Consider the following 19,182-nt stretch of genomic DNA (forward strand, 5'->3'; position numbering starts at 1 on the left):
TTACTCGCGTCGATATTACTGACGTTAATATTATTATTAGAAATAACTGCACAATGATTTATCTAATAATTATTTGATAAAAAAAATTGAGACTGGTGTACTATTAATAATTAACGGATATTGCTTTGTAACGTAATATATCAATATTTTGATCGCGATTAGTTCTCTCATCTTAATTATTGAACAGACAGACAAACAAATGATACGGTTTGCAGAATGTTGATTGCTATATCACTCTAATGCTCCAGATGTATCATGAATAACTAAATATCCGTTGTGCTACAAAGATAATAATCAACCTTCTGATTTATCACTTCTGCATGTTGGAATAAAAACGTCAACGTATAATCATATATTAAATAAAGCACCGTTTTTATACGTATATAGATAATCCAATCGTCTCATTGTAGCAATTATAAATAATAGCAAAGTAATTTATTGCTAATACCTAATTACGCAGCATCCGCGTAAATGAAAATGTTTATCAACTCTAATTTGTCATTTTCAATCTCAACTATATAATACCGGCGTAGAGAACATTTTTGCTCTGCGATATATGAAACAAGATTCAAAGACGGAGTCTACCAGCAAATTGACGTCGGAAATCGAAGATGACATTCGCCTTGACGCCTGAGATGATGACAACGCCGGTGACCAAAGTACACCTTTGAGGAAATCTCGGCGATCTTATCGGGAGGTGTCAAGGATTCGACGGTAGCAGCTAATCTCCGGCATCGCGCTTTACCTGCCTGCCGAGACCAAGATCTCTATCCGGGATTAATGCGGGCGTCCCGATGAAATTCGAGAATTCGGTCTTGCTCCGAAGAGATTTAACTCGGCCTAACTAGACCTAACTCGACCAAGAAATTAACCCGCGACGGGGGTTCCTTTCACTGATGTCAAAGACCCTTTTTCACGAGTCACGGTGGCAATAGCGACACAAATTTGCAACGTCACGCGCCATGAAACGTCTGTAGTAGCAAATTTCGATATTCGATATGATGGAAAATCGGACAATCGGATGGACATCGATACTGTGACACACATATGACGTTGAAAGAAGAGAAAACAGGGAGGAGGAAAGACTGAACGGAGACACTCACCACGTGCCCATGCACCGGCGACTTTGCGATAGACTGTAGCTGTGGATAGAGTTGACCAGCCGCCGCCGGGGTCATGTCGGTCAGCATCTCGACTCGGGATTGTCACAGCCGGTGACCCGCGGGACTCGCGCACCGCGGAATTTAAAAGTCACCACCCGACAGAAAGGAGTCCTCTCGCGTCTCCGGGTCGCTTGTTTTCTCTGTCCAGCTGTTTCGTTTTACACACTGCACTCGAGAGATCACGGGACTGGACGACGGTGCGATCGCGCTTGGGATACTCCGCTCGTATCGGACGCGCTTCGGTGTCGTCCTCGCGGCCGACCGTCGCTCGGATAAAAAAAAGGCTCTCCGTGGGAAAGGCCGGGATTACCGTGGTTCCCGTTCTTCGCCCCGTGACAGACTGCCGACCGTTCGAACGACTTGGTCTCAACCAAACGGGGATATTAGGTGGTAGGGAAACGTCCAGGACTCCGCGGCCCCCGGGCAAAAAAGGGTCGGGTCCGTGGGGCGGGGTCCCACCAGAATTCGTCACCGCCCATCACCGCCTACGTGCCGTGCCTGGTTTCCTCGACTTCGTTTATCCCCCTTCCCGTGGCACCGTGAGCCCCCCTCCCCTACCTCGCGGGGTGCCCTCACCGCCGTGCGCCGTCTCGGTCCCACCGCTCCGGTTTCCTCGGCTCGCTTTTCTGTCGCGCCCGCGATCCCCTCCGCAACCCCCTTCCCCCCCCCGGTAATTCAGTCGTGAAATGCGCGCGCAGCTCGTGGTCGCTGGAAGGAGACACGCGCGGCGACTTTGGTCCCTCTCGGCGTATAGAAGCGAGAAGAGGCTCTCGCTTCGGCCCCTTCCTCCTCCTCGCTCACCCTCTCGCTCGCGCTTCCCCTTTCGCCGCTTTACGTGACTCGGAATCGTATCGTTTCGCGAGCTCGCGAGCTCGTAGTTTGACACAACGGTATACTACGCGCCTCGTCGTTATTTAAATACCGATACGCGCGATGAAGAATCGGAGCGTCAGGTCTTCGCTTTATCCAAGATACACGATTGAAATCGGAGCTGATCGATTGATCAGGTCCTCCGCGCGCTTGGTGTCCGCTGCCCGCTCGTGCGCGTGTCCCCGAGTAAAGAGGTAAAAGGGATAAACGAAGATATCTGGATATATTGGCCCTCCATGGGGGGGTAGAAGACGCATTAGACCCGCCACGCAACAGCGATCGTATTTGACGACTTACGGTCTCGTAATCGCTTTTTAAATATTCCAAGCTATTTGTTCGCCAGGAATTATTATCCAGAATTATCTTAAATACGCGCGTTCAGGAAATTACATGCAAATTGTTTTTTACCATTGCCTTTCCTACGACCATATTCTTAATGGCTATTATTCCATGGCACGCGCAGTCGCTGATGTAATTAAGTAAAATATGTGAAGATTGATTTTTCTAAGTTGTATAGCTGGAAATAATAATTTTTTTATTAACTGTGAGCTATATGTCCTGTTTAAATCATGCATGATCCTATATACTTTCATATGAGCTTTATATCGCAAATGTGATTGTATCTATATATTCGCGGAGACAAATGCATGTTATTTATCGAATTATAGTTCGTTGTTGGCCGCGGTAGTATCGAATTGAAATATGATATTTCAATATATCTATACGCTGCTTGGAGACAGTCAATTAATTTGATAAGGTATTATGACCTATTTTATTTTTGCACGATATATTCACGGCACTCGACGGATCACTCCATTTCGGGTGCAATCACGCGTTAACTTGTTACAACATAAGTTTACAAATTAGTTTTAAACTCGCGCAATTTCTCACTCCGTATTACGACAGCTATATGCATGGAAATCGATACTAATATTTGATCTACGATAACACAGCAACAGTATCATTAATAATAATATTACGGTTGGAAAAATTCTGAATCAATGATCGTATCGCAAGTTGCATATAAAAATTAATAATCATTTGTATATATATTACAAGTATCGCGCTACCGAAATAAAAAAGTAAATAGATACAGTTTATATCAGCGAGAGAACGAATTAATGGATATATAATCGTAGAATATATATAGCGTGTAAATATTTAATACCTAGTTCAATTAAATGTCGTCATATATTTTTTCGCATCGCGAAACAAGATTTAGGATCTCGCAGGAACGTTCATCTCGACACCTGCCTTGTGTAACCGTACCTCTGTATCGAACGTCAATTATTACATGCAAAAAAGAAGTTGATCGTACGAGCTCGCAATTTACTCGTGCTGTTTTGATTTTGCGAAACAAGCTGCGTGCACGAGACGCAGATGGGCGATGCAAGCTCGAGAACGACGGCTGTTAAAATCACAAATATCACAAAGTTGTGCAGGGAGAACCTGGCGGGTACGCGCAAAAAGCTAATGCGACTTTAATCGTGGAGTTTGAATTTCAAATGTTATCGGCTTCGTCTTAACCTAAAACGAAAAAGTATAACGAAGAAGTATATTTCCAATGGCGTATTCGTGCGGGCGGAGCATTTTTAAAATTTTGGAATAAATAAATGATCACATAAATTGCATGGATTTTATAACCGTATACAGAAAAGTAGGGGAGCAATGTTTTCATAAGATCTGATTAAAAATTGTCTAAAAGAAAAAAAAATCTGGGTACATCTTGCGTCAACGATTCGAGAATTAAGACGAGAGTTGTCATTAGGCTACCGCAAATTTTTTTCGTCACATGGCGAATGATACGAGCCGCTTTTATAGCGGTTTGCGTCGTGGCTGCGATTAAACCGTGCCTATAAAACCGCATCGCGAGAGGTAGCCAACCGGTTGCTGAGAATTTCATAATTGGCGTAATTTGGTGAGCCGGTTTCTCTTAAAATTTAACGCAACGTATCAAATGTACAAACTACAATTTAATTCCACCGCTAAAGAGCCATTCGTCGAGTTTGGTTTATGCGATTTACGAAATTTAAATTTCCCGAATGCAGTTTTAGGGGACATCACGGTTTTTTTCTGCTCTATACAGACGCGTTCGTTACCTTCCTACGCCAATGGCCGGTGGAGACGCGAGCGACGGGTCGAGGTCGCATTAGGATCTAATTTTCCATAATGGAAGAAGTCCGTGGCGTGGTACGGCGCCACTACGGCGAGGCGACCGGCTAATCGTGGTCCATTCATAACCATTCCCGACCAGCCGGGCGCGCAACGACCGGACGATCGCCGTGGTCCCAATCGAGATTGGCCCGGGTAATTTAGACGTAATATCTCATGGAGCTCGGTGACAAGGCGGTCGCGAGGTCCGCTCAAAGAGAATGCCGTCAAGTTTGATGACGGATTGTGACTCGATGTATTCTCGTCAAACGTCTCGTAAAACGAGGGTTTTAAAGTAGCTTTTGGTCCGATCAACGAGATACTTGACGTAAGATAAAATAAAAATACACTATATATAGTTGCTTCCAGTTTGAATATATTCGATCTATTCTTTCTAAATCGCAAATAACGTTCTGTCTGAGTTTTCTTGACGATTTCCGCTGATATATCCTGCATCATATAGAGCAACCATCTGATCAGCGTGATTTGATTTCATATCATCGCATCGGCCGGATAGTGTTTACGTTAGATGGTACCCTCGAGATAGACGCGTCCGAGTAATCGATAGATGGACTACGCGAAGGAAGGTGAGAAAGGAATAGGTTCGCGGAACGAGGGGACGTTATCGGTCGCCACCCGCTATACGAATCCTGGCGGCCGATTATGCGTACATCGCGTGCCACCGGTGCACAAAAGGTGCGACCCGCCCACGCCCTTGCGTATCGCGGAGTAGGATGGCGAATGGGCGCGGGGGGGGGGGGGGGCAAAAAGGGATGTTTTACAATGAACGGAACCAAAGACGGGCGTTAACGCTCGCGGCAAGGACAAATGGCGTTGGGCCGCGCGCGTGGAAGCTAGTAGCTATCGGGTTTCCTCGTTTTCAGATTCCCGCACGAGAGAGCAGTTTCTCTGGATTTATTGCGTCCGCGCGCGCATACAAACCCCTCCGGATCGCGAGGATGAATCGTGCGTCTCGATATTTTACGAGGATGGACAGCGACATTATTTCATTCGACACTAATGTATGGATATTTCGCGTCGTTGAAAAATGATTAGCGCCGATCGACTACCGATAGTACCGATCGCAACGCCGTTCTTGATAGCGCGATAGATCGACGTTAGCCGACATCGGATCTTTCGATGATGGATCGTTGATTGGCAGAGATGGGCCATGGGGTTATTGGGGTTGAAAGGGAAATGGGGCCTATATATATATATATACACGGGCCTCACGGGGGCGGATAATGACAGGGCGGCCTCTCGCGTATATAGCGAGGATGGTCCGCGCTGGGACCAGCTCGGCTCTTGCCTCTCACACGGCCATGTGGCCATCGAGAGATGCTGATGGACTAATAATTACCAAGAAACTAGCTCCGTGCGTGGCGGCTGGCAGCGTCGAAAACGAAGATTCACCTTACCAGTTGAAGTCAGATCTTGTCTTACTATCTGCTAACGGCGTGCGTAAGCCTTTGCCGAAATCGGACCGAAGGACGCAGACGCGGGACGATCGTGTGTTCATTGATGTATACCGACATCCGCAGTGGCGTTTTCGTGACGCTTCTACAATTCTACCGAGCAACATTCTACGTTTTAAAACGTTATTTTATTCTTACAGGATAAATCCAGAACAAACACACGAGAGAAAATTAATTTCGGAAAATGATCTCCGAACTGTAACATCGCGGTGATATATAGATTCGAAATTCTAGCCGTTGTAATTTCCAATAATGAATATACACAGCTGTATATCGCAGAATCGCGCGTGAAAGGCTTTTAAGACCGAGTGGTGCGTCTCGCCGTGAAACAGGACACGGAGAAACTCGTCCGGGACTGATTTACGGACTCGTTGCCGTGGCCGATGCCGGGGCGTAAGTCGAGATTCTGTCTACATCGTGCTTCGGGATAGAGAGACGCCCGACCGCCTGCCCGTCCCTCCGTCGGCCGACCAGATTTATGGGGTGTTCCACGGGGAGGAGAGGAGACAACCCCCCCCCCCCGTAATTCACGCGTCGCTCCTTTCCGCCGACCGCGAACGTTAGAGGAGCGACGCAAATAAGGCGCACCCTCGGTTTCAGAAGGGAATCGATCGAAATAAATATCTTTCCTCGATTTATCCTGCTGCCCTCGATGCTATTGCCTTCCTCTGCTCGTATTCCGAGTATATTAGATGTAGATAAAAGACGGACTGGAGAGGGATAATAACGTTGGACAAGTTATTGGATGCTGCGGCTTGTATCGATCTGTATTTTATCTCGTATACACTTGGTACGAAACACGAGAAGAGATCACTAGATCAATTTTAAAGCGACTTACAAGTCTGCCTAACTAATCTGAGTACCTATGTTTAATCGAATTAGTTAACGGATTAGTTATTCTTCTAATCACATTCAATCATACATGAGGAAATATATGGAACACTTGTGACTATAATTAAAATAATTTCAAACATTAAGAACGTACATGTATAATATCAGATTTTTTAGTCTTTGCATAGCAGCTACTTAGGCATCTTTGCATATATAATTGAAGTTAATTAGGTGCGACATTTAAGAACGGGTAATCCAGCGAGAACGTAGCGCAAAGGAAATCATGATTCTCTCGATGATTTTTTAATAACGGTTTCATTAAAGATTTTTGCATTATACATGACGCAATATAGACGTGGATGCTTGGACGGCAGTCGAGGTTGACGCACACGTGCCGCTATAATTACCGATAATGTTGGTGATAATAACCAATTAAGGAAAGAGTAAAAGACTCGTAACGACGATTAACTATCCCCGCAAAGCACATCGTCAATTGACGCGACGCGACGCTTGAAAAACTTCTAATTGATGTACAGCGTCGCGGATTTAATGAGTTACAAATAGCAATTGGTCGATGTAAAACATCGAAAAGCGGAAATAGTCCTCGGTTGCGCAATGTGTAATTTATTATACGACCCGTGGATAAGTGTTACGTTTTACGACGCTTTAAATATTCGCTCCTAATAGATAAGTAGCGAAACCTGCCTGATCCGATATTTCTAACGATCGGCACGTTTCGTCGGGTAACTGTGTCAGAAAACGATCGAGAGCAGGATCGATCGCCGCGAGCGAAATGTCACGGTTTAAACGCGTCGTCTTTAAACGACGAATATCCGGTGCGCGAGCCTTCTTCTCTCCGAGGCGCGCGTGTCGGGAATACGTAAAGGAAAGTATGCGGAGGAGTGGTTGCTGCGCGAAAGTTTGGCGCGAAAGGGGGAAACAATTAGCCTGGCCAAGGACCCACGCCGACAAATTCGCGCGCATGTTCGCTGGGAAGTTGAGATCGCGAAATGACGTGCAAACTGAGGGACGCCCTCGTCCGCCCCCCGGCAATACGGTAATCACTATAATTACGTATCGAGCCCTTATATTAATATCCCCCAGCTACATCTCTCTTTTCATCTTTCTTTACCTTCCTTCCTCGGTTCCACGGCGATTCCTCGTTCGTCGCCTTGGCCGCGTGAAAGCGCGGACTTTTTTTCGCAACCTTTCGCGCGAGTCGATCGACCGCGATTTATTATTGGCACGCCGCACGTTTCTTCGGGTCGTTAACGACGAGTGTGTTTTAAGTAAACGAAATTTCGTCATCTTTCTTTTCCGTGGATCAGCCTGTGATCGAGATTTTGCGATTTACATATAGGGTTACATTAGTACGGCAACTCGCGATTCAATTAAGAATTAAAACGTTATTGGAACGGTAATTTACGCAGCCGATATTCCTAACAAAAGCGGACTGGTATATCCATACTTCCATCCTCAACAAATTCAATCGAACGATCCGATTGGCAATCGGACGAATTGAATTTTCCGCGAGCGCCAACGAGTTGATGGAAAATGGCTGGTTGCGGCGACCTTGGTGATCCCGTATCGAATCCCCTTCGTGTTAGACGTCGGGAGATGAACAATTAACGAAGGGGCGCTTTAGAACCGCCCAGGCTCGTTATGGAACCAAGCTGCGAAGGGGTCGTCGCGGACTTGAATCACCCGCTAACTCGGCGAGACACTCATGGAGTTTTAAATCGCTAAAATTACTTGTCTACGGTGTGTCGCCGCCCGCGGTTAAACCGAATCTCCGCGCGCGCGTGGCATCCTTAAAGATATACAATATATACCTCGACATCTCTCCTACCTCGAGATACTCTGTTTCCTGCGCGGGGTGTAGACTCTGCTGCGGTGCCGTCGGCGCGATCGTCATCACATTTTGCGGATGGCCGTTATGCGAATACTGATATGCGCAATTCATTTCCGAGTCTTCTCTGCTCCGAGGACTATACGAGCTCTTAAAAAATCCACCCGATGAGATCGTAAAGGATCGGTAGTCTTGCTTTCCCCTGAATCGACAAGACTCAATCCGCTTCTTCGACGATCGTGACTCAGCCTCGGATTCGCGCGTGCAGCGAGACGCTTTCCGGATGACGTCCGCAGGTGCATCGGCTGCTGCTGCGGCGGCGCGGCAGTCCGCTCGGAGTGCTCCACGAGCCCTCGTATATCCCGGTAATCACAGTAATTTCTGTGGCTGCCGCTCGGCCGCGGACGAGGTGGAGGAGGTCAGTCGATAACAAGGTCGGTCGAGGACGCGACGAACGCGGATTCCCACTCGTCCGATGTCGTCCGATATATACGCGTCCGTCGCGGCGTCGCGCGGAACCGCCAGCCACGCGGAAGGAGGTAACAATTATCGGAGGGACCCCGAGATGCACCTCGCGGCGTGCAACAATTATAACTGAGCTTTTTCGTCCCCCGCACGTTGGAGAGAAGCGGCCCAGCTACGGAGGCGAGCCGGATCGGTATCTCTTTCTCGCTTTTTCTTTTCGTTCTCGTTCTCGTTCTCGTTCTTCTCTTCCTCCTCCTCCTCCTCCTTCTCCTTCTCCTCCTTCTCTCTTTCGCGCGCTCTTCCTCTCTCTCGCTCTTTGTCCTCTTTTTCTCTTTCTCTCTCACTCTCTTGCCGTCGCCCCCCTACCGCGCGGATACGCGCCTGTATGCGTGGGCCGTGAGTGCGTGCGCGTGCCCCAGGAGAGTGCGTCGAGTGGCCGTTCCTAAGGAACCTCGCGAGTACGTTTCCATCCTGGAAGGTGTTGCTGGTGGGGCAGAAACAGCGCCCGCCCTCGCAACGGTCCTCCTCGGTACAACCTCGCGATCGTCTAATCCACGTTGCAACCCTAACGAACGCTGTTCGCCCTTCCCTTACCCCCTCAGTCACCCCCTCGGTCCCACTCGTGTCCCCCCTCGTGTCCCACCTTTCTGCTTGGTTTATCTCGTCCTCCCTCCATCGCAGCGTGGATCGCGCTCCCGACCAATTAAAACGCTCTACGATCACGTGGTTCAGCACAGCGTCCGCCGCTTCGTCTTCCTCTTCTGCGGCTCTTCTCGTTTCTTCGCGTCCTCTTCCTTGTCCTTTTCCTCTTGCTTCCTCTCCGTTGTCTCCTCCACCTGCGCCACCTTTCTCTTCTCACGATCTTTATTGTTCCTTACTCTCTCCTCTCCTCTCTTTTTCTCTCTTTCTCTCTCTCTCTTTCTCTCTCTCTCTCTCTCTTGTTCTTTTTATTCTTTTTTTATTTATTATGTTTCCGTTTAGTGTTGATATTCGAGTACGAGATCATCGAAAGATCGATTCTTTCGACGATCTCGTATTTGAAATGTAGTGGTGGACTAGGTTCGAGATATTAATATATCATTACGGTGAAGAATAGGTTTCCTGATTTTACATTAGTTAATAATTATCCTCTGGTAACGAAAATAACACCGTGTTCAACGACGTCCATACATCAATGGAATTGCCTTTGCGTGTCCATTGATACTATTACACTAAGGTATACTTTAATTAACATACTTTAATTAAGCAATTTTCTATGTCAACTTTTTCGATCTCATGAGTATCTTCGAATAATTATATTTGTCAATTCGATTAATATTTGTTAAATTTTTAAGATTTATGTGGATTATGGTTTCTTCTTGTTTACCGCAATAATTGCAGAAACTGAGCCATTTTGTTAAAAGATGCTTATGCTATCTATTAACGATTGCAATGATAATATGATAACATTATTCGCGATAATAGAAACGTTGCGAATACAATATTTGAGTATTCGAGTGCAACGAATAGCTCTTCCCCTCTGCCCTATTATATAAATCTGTATAATAATATTAGACGAGATTATCTAGTAATGAATATAGGTACGCAGCTGCAAAAACGTGCTAACACGAAAAATAAAATATAATAGGTTTAATGACTTAAGACGTTCACACACCCCGATACTGTGTATGTACACAAGTTTTTCGTTTTTGGACACCAAATCGATATCATAAATAACAGGATAATGCATCATCGGGACATAAATTTCAACGATATAATTATCGTTAATATGAAATTGCAGTTGCGGACGGTTAAACCTGATGCATTATTGCCGAGTCAATAATAACCGTTCGCTGGTCGCTCACGTAAACGAGCGCACGCACGTTCGCATAAAGCACACGGATACCTTGTCGCGACTTTGTTATTCGAGATATAAATTGAAATCATTTGTGTCGTTTATCACTGAGGACATTAAACGTGTTCTTCAAAAATTCACAAGGGGTAATATAAGTTATACTAACATATATCTGACTCGTGCATATGCAACGCGATTTCATCGTTCGTATTATTGAGAGAAGCAGATATTAATATCATGTACATATAAGGAAGATGAATAATCGTTTGGTGTCGCATATATTTTTCAAATAAATTTCGTAAAGCATTTTCCTCTTCGCGAAACTACCTCTGAATACATCAGCATAACCATATTATATGTATAGTCGCTATAATGTGATTGATCCAATTGCGCCGTACTCGACACTTTAAGACAACGCATCAGACAACCCAATGTAATGAATAACCGATCATTTTCTCAGTAAACGATTATTGTTGATCCGATATTATTCAAGTAATAAATTGTAGAAATCCTTCGGGCTCTGCGGTATGCGAATACTCGAGGTTAAATCGAGTCGGATTCGATTATGTCTATCGGATTCGATTCATGTGCGGATAACTTTTGATAACTCGATTATCTTTTATTATCCGAATCTTCTCGCATGTTCGGTTATATATCTCGGTTTGCCCGTTTTATTAGGCTATCAGAGAGAAATTAATTACCCAAATTTCTGCGCGTATTCCGATTATTTTCAAGTCACGATGTATGCACATTGCAGGATATTTAAACTATTATACGTCTAATTTTTTTGATTATTTCCAAATTATATACTACATTATTAAGATTACGTTGTACATTTATTTAGACAAATATGTTTGTGAAGTCTAAATCGGATTGGTCCAATTATTTTCAACAAATTCGCTTCGTGATTTTGGATAAGCGATAAATATGGATATCTTTTTATCCGATTATCTTTTATTATCCGAAACGCTCGATAAATCTCGGTTTACTTGAATTTTACCGAGTTATCGAAAAGCAAAATCCCTCAGAAAGACCAACGACGATCGCCGCTTCAATGGATCCTTCTTTCGGACGCATAATACTGGAGGCATTTCATTCTTCCTCCATCTGTCTCTAGCGTTTGTAATTCAATACAGTGGGAACCGCGTGTGATCACCATTGAATGGATCGCTAGAACGTCTCTTTAGAGAAAGGATTTAAAGGATTATTTCGGCAACGCTAAGGGTGCGCCTTCGACAAATGCATTCTCTTATCCACCCTCGCGCACTTTTCCATCATTTATTTTCCGAAATAAACGGCGCTATTCTTATTTTGCGCAACACAATAATTGATTGTGATAGCACGAAAAATATGTAACAATAATTAATATGTCGCTAAAATTTCTCGAATCGATAGCCAGATGGGAAACAATTTTAGACTTCAAATTTAGACTTCTTCCGCCGTACCGTTCTAAAACTATATCGATCTACGAACGACAGTTGGATCCCGGACGGGCAAGAAAGTGGAAAGTGTTAGGGTTGATCGATATAGGTGGCACGGGGCCAGGTGGCGCCAACGAGCTTTCCCGAAAAGAGAGTAAACGTCGATCGCGTTAAGGGATGATAAACGACGTCAAAGGCGGACTGTGGGTAAAACGAACGAACGAGAGAAAAAGCAAACGATGTTGCGGCGAAGGGCAGGAGGGAGAGGGATCGACGCGTGATGCAGCGGTCAGTGCGCGCAGGGTGCGAGGGGGTGAATGATGAAAAATTGTGTCGGCCAAGACTCGTGCGTTCTTCTGGATATGAAACTGCCAGACGGATAGACGGACAGACGGACGAAAAGAACGAATGGCCGTTTCTTCTCGAGCGGAGACGGGCCCGACGGTCTGTTATTATACATCTATCTCTCTCTCTCTCCCTCTTTCTTTCTTTCCTTTCCTCGCTCTCTTCCCTTCTCTCTCGCCCGTGTTCTCCGTGACTTAGGAGAGAAGAACGGATCGCCGCGTTACCGACGAGAGAAAGAATAATAGCTTCCCCCTACCCTTCACTCGTATCCGTGGTCTACAATTAAAACTCTCTCGTGCGCGCCCGCGTATTTCCAAGGGCGGGAAGAGTACCCTCTCGTCGCTGTACCGACTAATCGACTCGCGCGCTCACTCGCAGAACGTTTCGCAGAACATCAAGGCGAAATGGTTCGCGGCCAGACGCCTCTGTCCGATACCGGCGCGGCGCCTCGAGTTCATCAAACGAATTGCTCGATCCACTTTCTCGGGCATGAAAAACGCCCGGTGCGCCATGAAATTCCACGTTGAAACGGAAGCCGCGTCCTTGGCGTCAGAAAACGCCGTGAAATCCGTGCGCGCGCGCACTCAACGCCGTGATCCTCTCAATCGGTCTATCTCGTAGCCGGTAGTTACGTGAATCGAAATGAAAACTGGAGACGATTAGTTCCTGTCGGCCTAATAATAAAAATTCCGCGTTGACGTCGGTAGCGTCGGTATAAGACGAGCGGAAACACGGTGGGAGAGAATATAACGGGTATATACCGCCTAGGCGCAACGGTGGCAGTTGCTCGGGTGGTTTCGGCTCGCATTACGAGTTACGCGGGCGGGGTTAATCATGATGATTCCGACTTTGGGTGGGTCATCATCTCGTCACCGCGTCACCCGCGGCCAAAAAACACCCCGGCACGCACACGGTGTACGACGTGTATTTCGCAGCCACGAGGCTTAACCGCAGCCTCCGACCACTACCACCACCATCGTCCGCCAGCGTCAGCGTTGATCGACACCACCGCCGGACCGAAGAGGAAGATTGCGAGAGGAGCGAAGAATGCTTTATGGACTTATCAATCACTTGATAGCCTCGCGCTCGATGCGCGCGGCGCTCCGCGTTTCTTAACGGACGCGCACCCTGTTATTAGCGACGATTAAAAAATTCCGCGCGGCGGTCGGAATCGAGTGCCGTTTCCTCGATTCGTTTCATCGACAGGGATTTATGGTTCCCCCCCCCCGCGCCTGATAGGTCGTCGAACGCATCTCGGTTCTCACAGGGAGATTTATACGTTGTCGTCGCCGCGAAAAGTGACGATCTTTCTCGGAAGATTATCCGGCGACGTGACGTCTTCCCGCGGCTGTGAATTCTAAAATGTGGCGAACGGCTGACTTTGTCAGATATTATCGTTCAAAACTATATATGCGATAATTATTCGTTTGACACCAGCATCGATGTTACCGTCTGTTCGCGATTACTTCGCCTCGGGGTCTCGATGAATAAACTTTACGTCCGATCACGTGGAACTAGCCAGGCATTCGGGGCCGGGGGTAGAATCTAGATAGGCACGGCGCGGCGCGATATACGCACACGAAATCTCAATATCTCGAATCGAAATCTCTCTCTCTGCCGATCGAAATTGAGCGAGCCAGGCCCGCGAGCGGCGCGGCGCGGCGCCTATCGGCAAATTCTCGCGTCGCGAACGGATCGGGGATCGTCTCGCTGTTTTGTGGGTGGACTTTGCGGCCGGACTCGCCGTATCTACCGTGTTCTTGCCGTACGAATGTACTCGCATTTTGGCCCGGGCGTGCAGGGGCCCGGGGACGGGGCCGCGGCGGGACCCACGAACCCGGTAATTAAATAGCTGTACCCTGCAATTAGGGCCACTAAATCGTGGCGGAGCCCGGACCCGGCCAGCGAAGGGCCCGCCAGACACAAAAAACAACGTCGAAACGTTGCTTATGCCAAGCGAGAGTCGCACACACGCCGCGTACCCTATACGTACTACGTGCGAGCGGGCCCCGGGATCCCTTGGTGTGCGTGTCGCGGGGGTGGCTTCGTAGCATGTGGGAACCTAATCGGGCGAAAGAAAACAGCGAGGCTGCCCTTCGTACCTAAAACACGCTAGCGACTGTCGTTTGGGTGCCTCTATCCTCTCTATTCCTCTTTCTTAACCCGTTCGTGTTATACGGCGCGAACGATCGCCGTTATAAGCGTTTCGACATTTCTAAGGTATGTAAGCCTAGACGATCATATCAATCGCAAAGCGTTGAGAATCGTATAAAAATGAAATATATTATAAATCAAGGCTTTGAATGTGAAATTAAACCGTACGACAAGGCTGTCGATTAAAAGAGATTTCGATAATTGCCTGCAAGATATATTGAAGAATTTTTTATTTAAAAATTCAGCGTGCTGCAACGGCCGTGCTAATTTTGCGAATTACCCCGCGAATTAATTATCTTGCCTGCGTTGTCACGACGAGCGACGTATTTTTAATCGACGAAACGAGTTTGACGATCTTATCGCGCATTCGAGAGAAGACCGTTGAATTATATCGTTCGAGAGAGCAGATACGTGAGTTGGCGTCTCTAGAGAGATAGTTACGCGTGATTACCTTTTTTTTTATGAATTTCTATTTACGATTTGCAGTACGTGAGCTCTGGTTTCTGCTACTTTTATACGTGCAGAGATTGCAATAACTTGAGTACTTTTTGTATTATATATATATATACCTGCCCTGCCTGCCCATACGTCAGTATGGTAATCAACTAATACGGTTGATTGTAGAATTATCTGCATAATCTAGGATGTTTTGCATAGCATAAGAAAAAAATTATTATGGTTATATGAACTGCGATTTATAACGTAGTACTTTGCCCAAGGTTCAAATTGTGCGAATCTACATTCGTGAGCATTTTGCGGGCAAAGTAATCAAACTAAATTAAACCTAGCAGTCTTAATTACTACCGCAACAAAGAATATCATTGTTACGCTGTCAGCTTTTTAAAAAATATTTGTCTCATTTTTCACGACACTTGGATCTCGAGTTAAAATCCCTCGACGCTCGCCCAGCGTGTTCATGTCGGCTGCGAAATATTCACCAGCTCGCCGAGGGGATGGACGAGCGGGGAGCGGGCAAACTGGAAAGGAAGATAATGGTAACAAACAGTCTTCCTTCCTGTTACAGAACGACAGTGTCGCTTCCCGCTTCTCGGCCTTCCCGGCACGGTGAAATAGCACGTCCGCCGCGTGCATTGCGATATTCGCGTATGCAAAATCGGGTATGCGCACGCACCGAGAGGGAGCACCTCTCTAGATGGATGACCGAGCATCACGCTTCCCGTCGTATTAAAATATCAGGGCTACCCCCGGCCACCCGGGCAACCCTCCGCCGCCACGGTTCCGCCGTCGTGCCGGCCCTCTCAACCCCCCTCGCCACTCGGCCGCGTTGGCATTAAATCAGCCACCCACCAGCCCTCGGGTTATCTAAAGAGCCTATCTGTGGACCGGCTAAGATATCGTCGCCGCTTTGTGAGAGAACTCGTTGCGTTCGTTGCGCGCCTACATGATCCTTCTCTCGTCGTGGAATACCTTCGAGGAAAGAGGGAGAAAAAATGAAGAGAAGTATATAGAGGGAGAGAGAGAAAGAGATTAGCTATTCTCGGCTATTAGCTATTATACGAGCGATGTTCTCTTGATTTTCTTAATTTGAAAAAGAAAGAAAGAGATATTTGTAATACGTAGTTTTTCCCATAATTCAGATAAATTGCACGATACTTAATACTTTTTGAATACTTTTTAATACTGGAATAAACCTTTCAACGAAGAGCAATATCGTTGCATACATTGTGTAGAAAATACCGGTCGTGATTTCGTATCGATCGAGTTACTTGAAGGCACACGTTCTTTCCGTCGTCATTATTTTTCGCGGTAACATGAGAAAACGCCGTGTTTGCGAGCTGAATGGAGACAAAGAACCACTCGGAGCGAGAGAGCACGAGAGAGAGAGAGAGAGAGAGTCGGCGACGTGATGCCGGTCGTGCGTGCAATTCCTCTCTCAGTACCGGCCGACAATTTAATTTTTTAATTATCGCGACGCCGCCTCGATCGAGAGAGAAGGTATGCCGTCGTTATCGCCGTGTGGTATCTGCGTATGTAGCCGGGCACTCTACGCGCATATAAAAGCTAATGGATCTACAAGCGAGGCGAGGCGAGGCTTCTCCGGACTCAATCTCGACTAATATCCTCGTAGCGCGAGCACAAGAAAGAGAGAGAGGGAGAGAGAGAGAAAAGGAGAAAAAGAGAGAGAAAGAGAGAGAGAAAGAGAGCATATACGCCCACGAAGTGAACACGGATCATCGCGGACGATGAAGCGGACGACGAAGAGGACGACGAGCACACGAGGAGGATAAGAATGGCAGGGTAAGAGTGAAGTGGGGGATGTTCGCGTACTATGGTGCGGTGAATTAATTGATTACCACGCGCGCGTACCCACGTACAATCGTTCTTGCAGCGGGAAATCGCGATGGAGAGAAATTCGCGGAGAGACGCTCGGGCAAGTTGCCGATGCTGAATAATAACCAATGCGTGAAACTTTCCACATCTTTCCTATAGATGCGTCAAGTTTCGTCACTTTTCCACGAAATTTTCTTTTGCTGGAGCATTTGCAAGCATTTTCGAGTTTTGGACTGCAGGAGTTTCGTCCTGAACGTTCAAAGCGGGACGCGAGTGTTCGCGTTCATTGAATAGAGTGCCAAACGAGTGCCAAAAATTACGGTATCGAGAGGCACTATAGCCGCCAGTAAACAATATAAACCTCAACGGTTCGTTACACAAGGTTTTACCGTTTTCACACGCTGGCGGGTATAAACGCCGATGTATCAGATCGAACGCACGAGCGGTGACCCAGAATTATATACCTTACAAATTTGCGGAGCTCTCGACGAGCAATCACGGCGTCTAAGTAGCGTAAGGAGAAGACGGACGGTGCCGGCTTATACAAGGTATTCTTACGGTAGTTGGCCGTACGTGTCGGCGCGCGTTGCGGCCGGACGCGTACAACATACACGGTTCCACGGGGTACAGCGGAGGGAACGCGCGCACTCTCTTCCCGGAGGGCCCCGCCGGCGGTTAAGGCCGCGGTTACCGCGTGGTTATCAAGTTAACCTTTTACCTCGGAGTCGCGGCTGGATGAGGTTTGCGGCCGCGTCCGACGTGGCCGGCAGAGATAGGGATGGGGCGAGGGGGCTGGACGGGGGCAAGAAAGGGGACGACGGAGGTGTGAAACCACTCCAAAGCAAAGAGGCAAGAAATTGTGTGCGATTATCCCCCGACTGGTAAACGCGACCGGCCCAGAATGGCTCTCTCTCTCTCTCTCTCTCTCTCTCTCTCTCTCTCTCTCTCTCTCTCTCTCTCTCTCTCTCTCTCTCTCTCTCTCTCTCTCTCTCTCGGAGCCTCGATAACGATTCGATGAAACTTTTCTCGCGTGTGTTCGCCTCCTTCATTTTTGGTCTTCTTCTTCTTCTTCCTCTATTTCTTCCTCTTCTTTTCCCGGTGTACCTTTCCGTATTACACTTGGCGTAACGGCAACAGGTACGCTTATTTTACCGTGCGACTTATAAAAAAGGTAGGCCACGGCTGCGGGAAAGGACAAGAGCGGTATACACGCGCGCATACGTATACTTTATTCATTATCCGGTTTGTAATTCATAACGCGCCATTAGTCGTATTATTATGGTATTTACTTGCGTCCCCGGGTGTCCGGGCGAAACTCGTCATTATATCGTAGCGCGCGCGCGCGGTAATTGTTGGAGTTACATGTGGAAAGGGAAACTCGGAACTACGTATGTGGATACGAGTGAATAACGTATAAGAAAAAAAACGTGAAGAAAAAAAACGCGAAAATATATATTTTGCACGATCCGGAAGACAAGTTTTCTCTAACAATAGCTCGAACTGCACGTCGCGGGATTATCGGAGAGCAGAATCAATTTTGGTTCGCGGGCTATCCCCTAAACTCCTATAGACGTTACCGTATCTGCGGCGCATTATTGTTCGCGTAAACGCGACCCGTAAATCTCCCCCCCGTTTGTAATACCTCGCTCGCGTGTTCGACTATTACGTAACGTTCACGACACACGCGCGGCGCACATATTTCACGCCACTTTCTGAGAAACGGCTACCTGCCGGCGTGCAAAAGAAGATTACCGGCTACAGGCGATTCGCGAGTGCCGTAAAAGTCAACCCTATTTCGACCGACGACCCGACGCGAGTGCCATCGTCGGTTTCGGCTGTCCCCTCGTTACACGGGACGGGAAAACGATAATGTTCGATGAACCTGAGTAAGCATTCGACGAACTCTATGATGACGCTCGTTATACCGCTATACGTGATCTCGTCTCTTCTCTTTCTCCTCTTTCTTTTCTACCACGCGTGCGATCGATCGTCGATAAATTATCGCGCCCCTCGCGAAATCCTTTATTTGTCATCACGACGATCACGGCGAAGTGTCTGCTAAGCGTGTAACGTGATCCGGGATCACGCTACACCTGCTGTCTCGTCCTGCGATCAGACTCGGTGCGGGCGAGCGATCGACGCTGCGCAAATCTAGGCGCGAAGGGTACAGCCTGTCTAATGTGTGTGTGACAGGGCTTTAAAATAATAAGTTATATTAACGATCTGTTGCTAATAATATAGAAGTAACAACAACGTACATTGTTCCTAGACGCAGAGCCTTCGTAAACACCTCGGAGAAAATGGGCATGTAAGCTCGATATCGATTATTCGC

At 47.1% G+C, this 19,182-nt stretch overlaps 2 protein-coding genes across 11 annotated transcripts in view; one reads left to right on the top strand and one right to left on the bottom strand.

Annotated features, from left to right (window-relative positions):
• The window catches only part of Sp1 (transcription factor Sp8), a 37,578-nt gene extending 28,611 nt beyond the window's left edge, over positions 1-8,967 (bottom strand). The window contains exon 1 of one of the 3 annotated variants that reach the window (XR_013256140.1): positions 8,340-8,957. Coding sequence is in view for 1 of the 3 variants with exons in the window: in XM_077401190.1 (XP_077257316.1) it covers positions 8,340-8,453 (114 nt within the window). In the remaining 2 variants the exon portion in view is untranslated. Of the gene's footprint in view, positions 1-1,103; positions 1,515-8,339 lie in introns of those variants that run through there. The other 2 variants (XR_013256141.1, XM_077401190.1) reach the window with 2 other exon arrangements.
• The window catches only part of LOC143894680 (uncharacterized), a 175,034-nt gene that overhangs the window by 83,165 nt on the left and 72,687 nt on the right, over positions 1-19,182 (top strand). The gene's annotated exons all lie outside the window — the stretch shown is intronic.

This window comes from Temnothorax americanus, unplaced genomic scaffold (genome assembly GCF_048541705.1).
Source record: "Temnothorax americanus isolate GAGA-0224 unplaced genomic scaffold, ASM4854170v1 Scaffold14, whole genome shotgun sequence".
Lineage (NCBI taxonomy): Eukaryota > Metazoa > Arthropoda > Insecta > Hymenoptera > Formicidae > Temnothorax > Temnothorax americanus.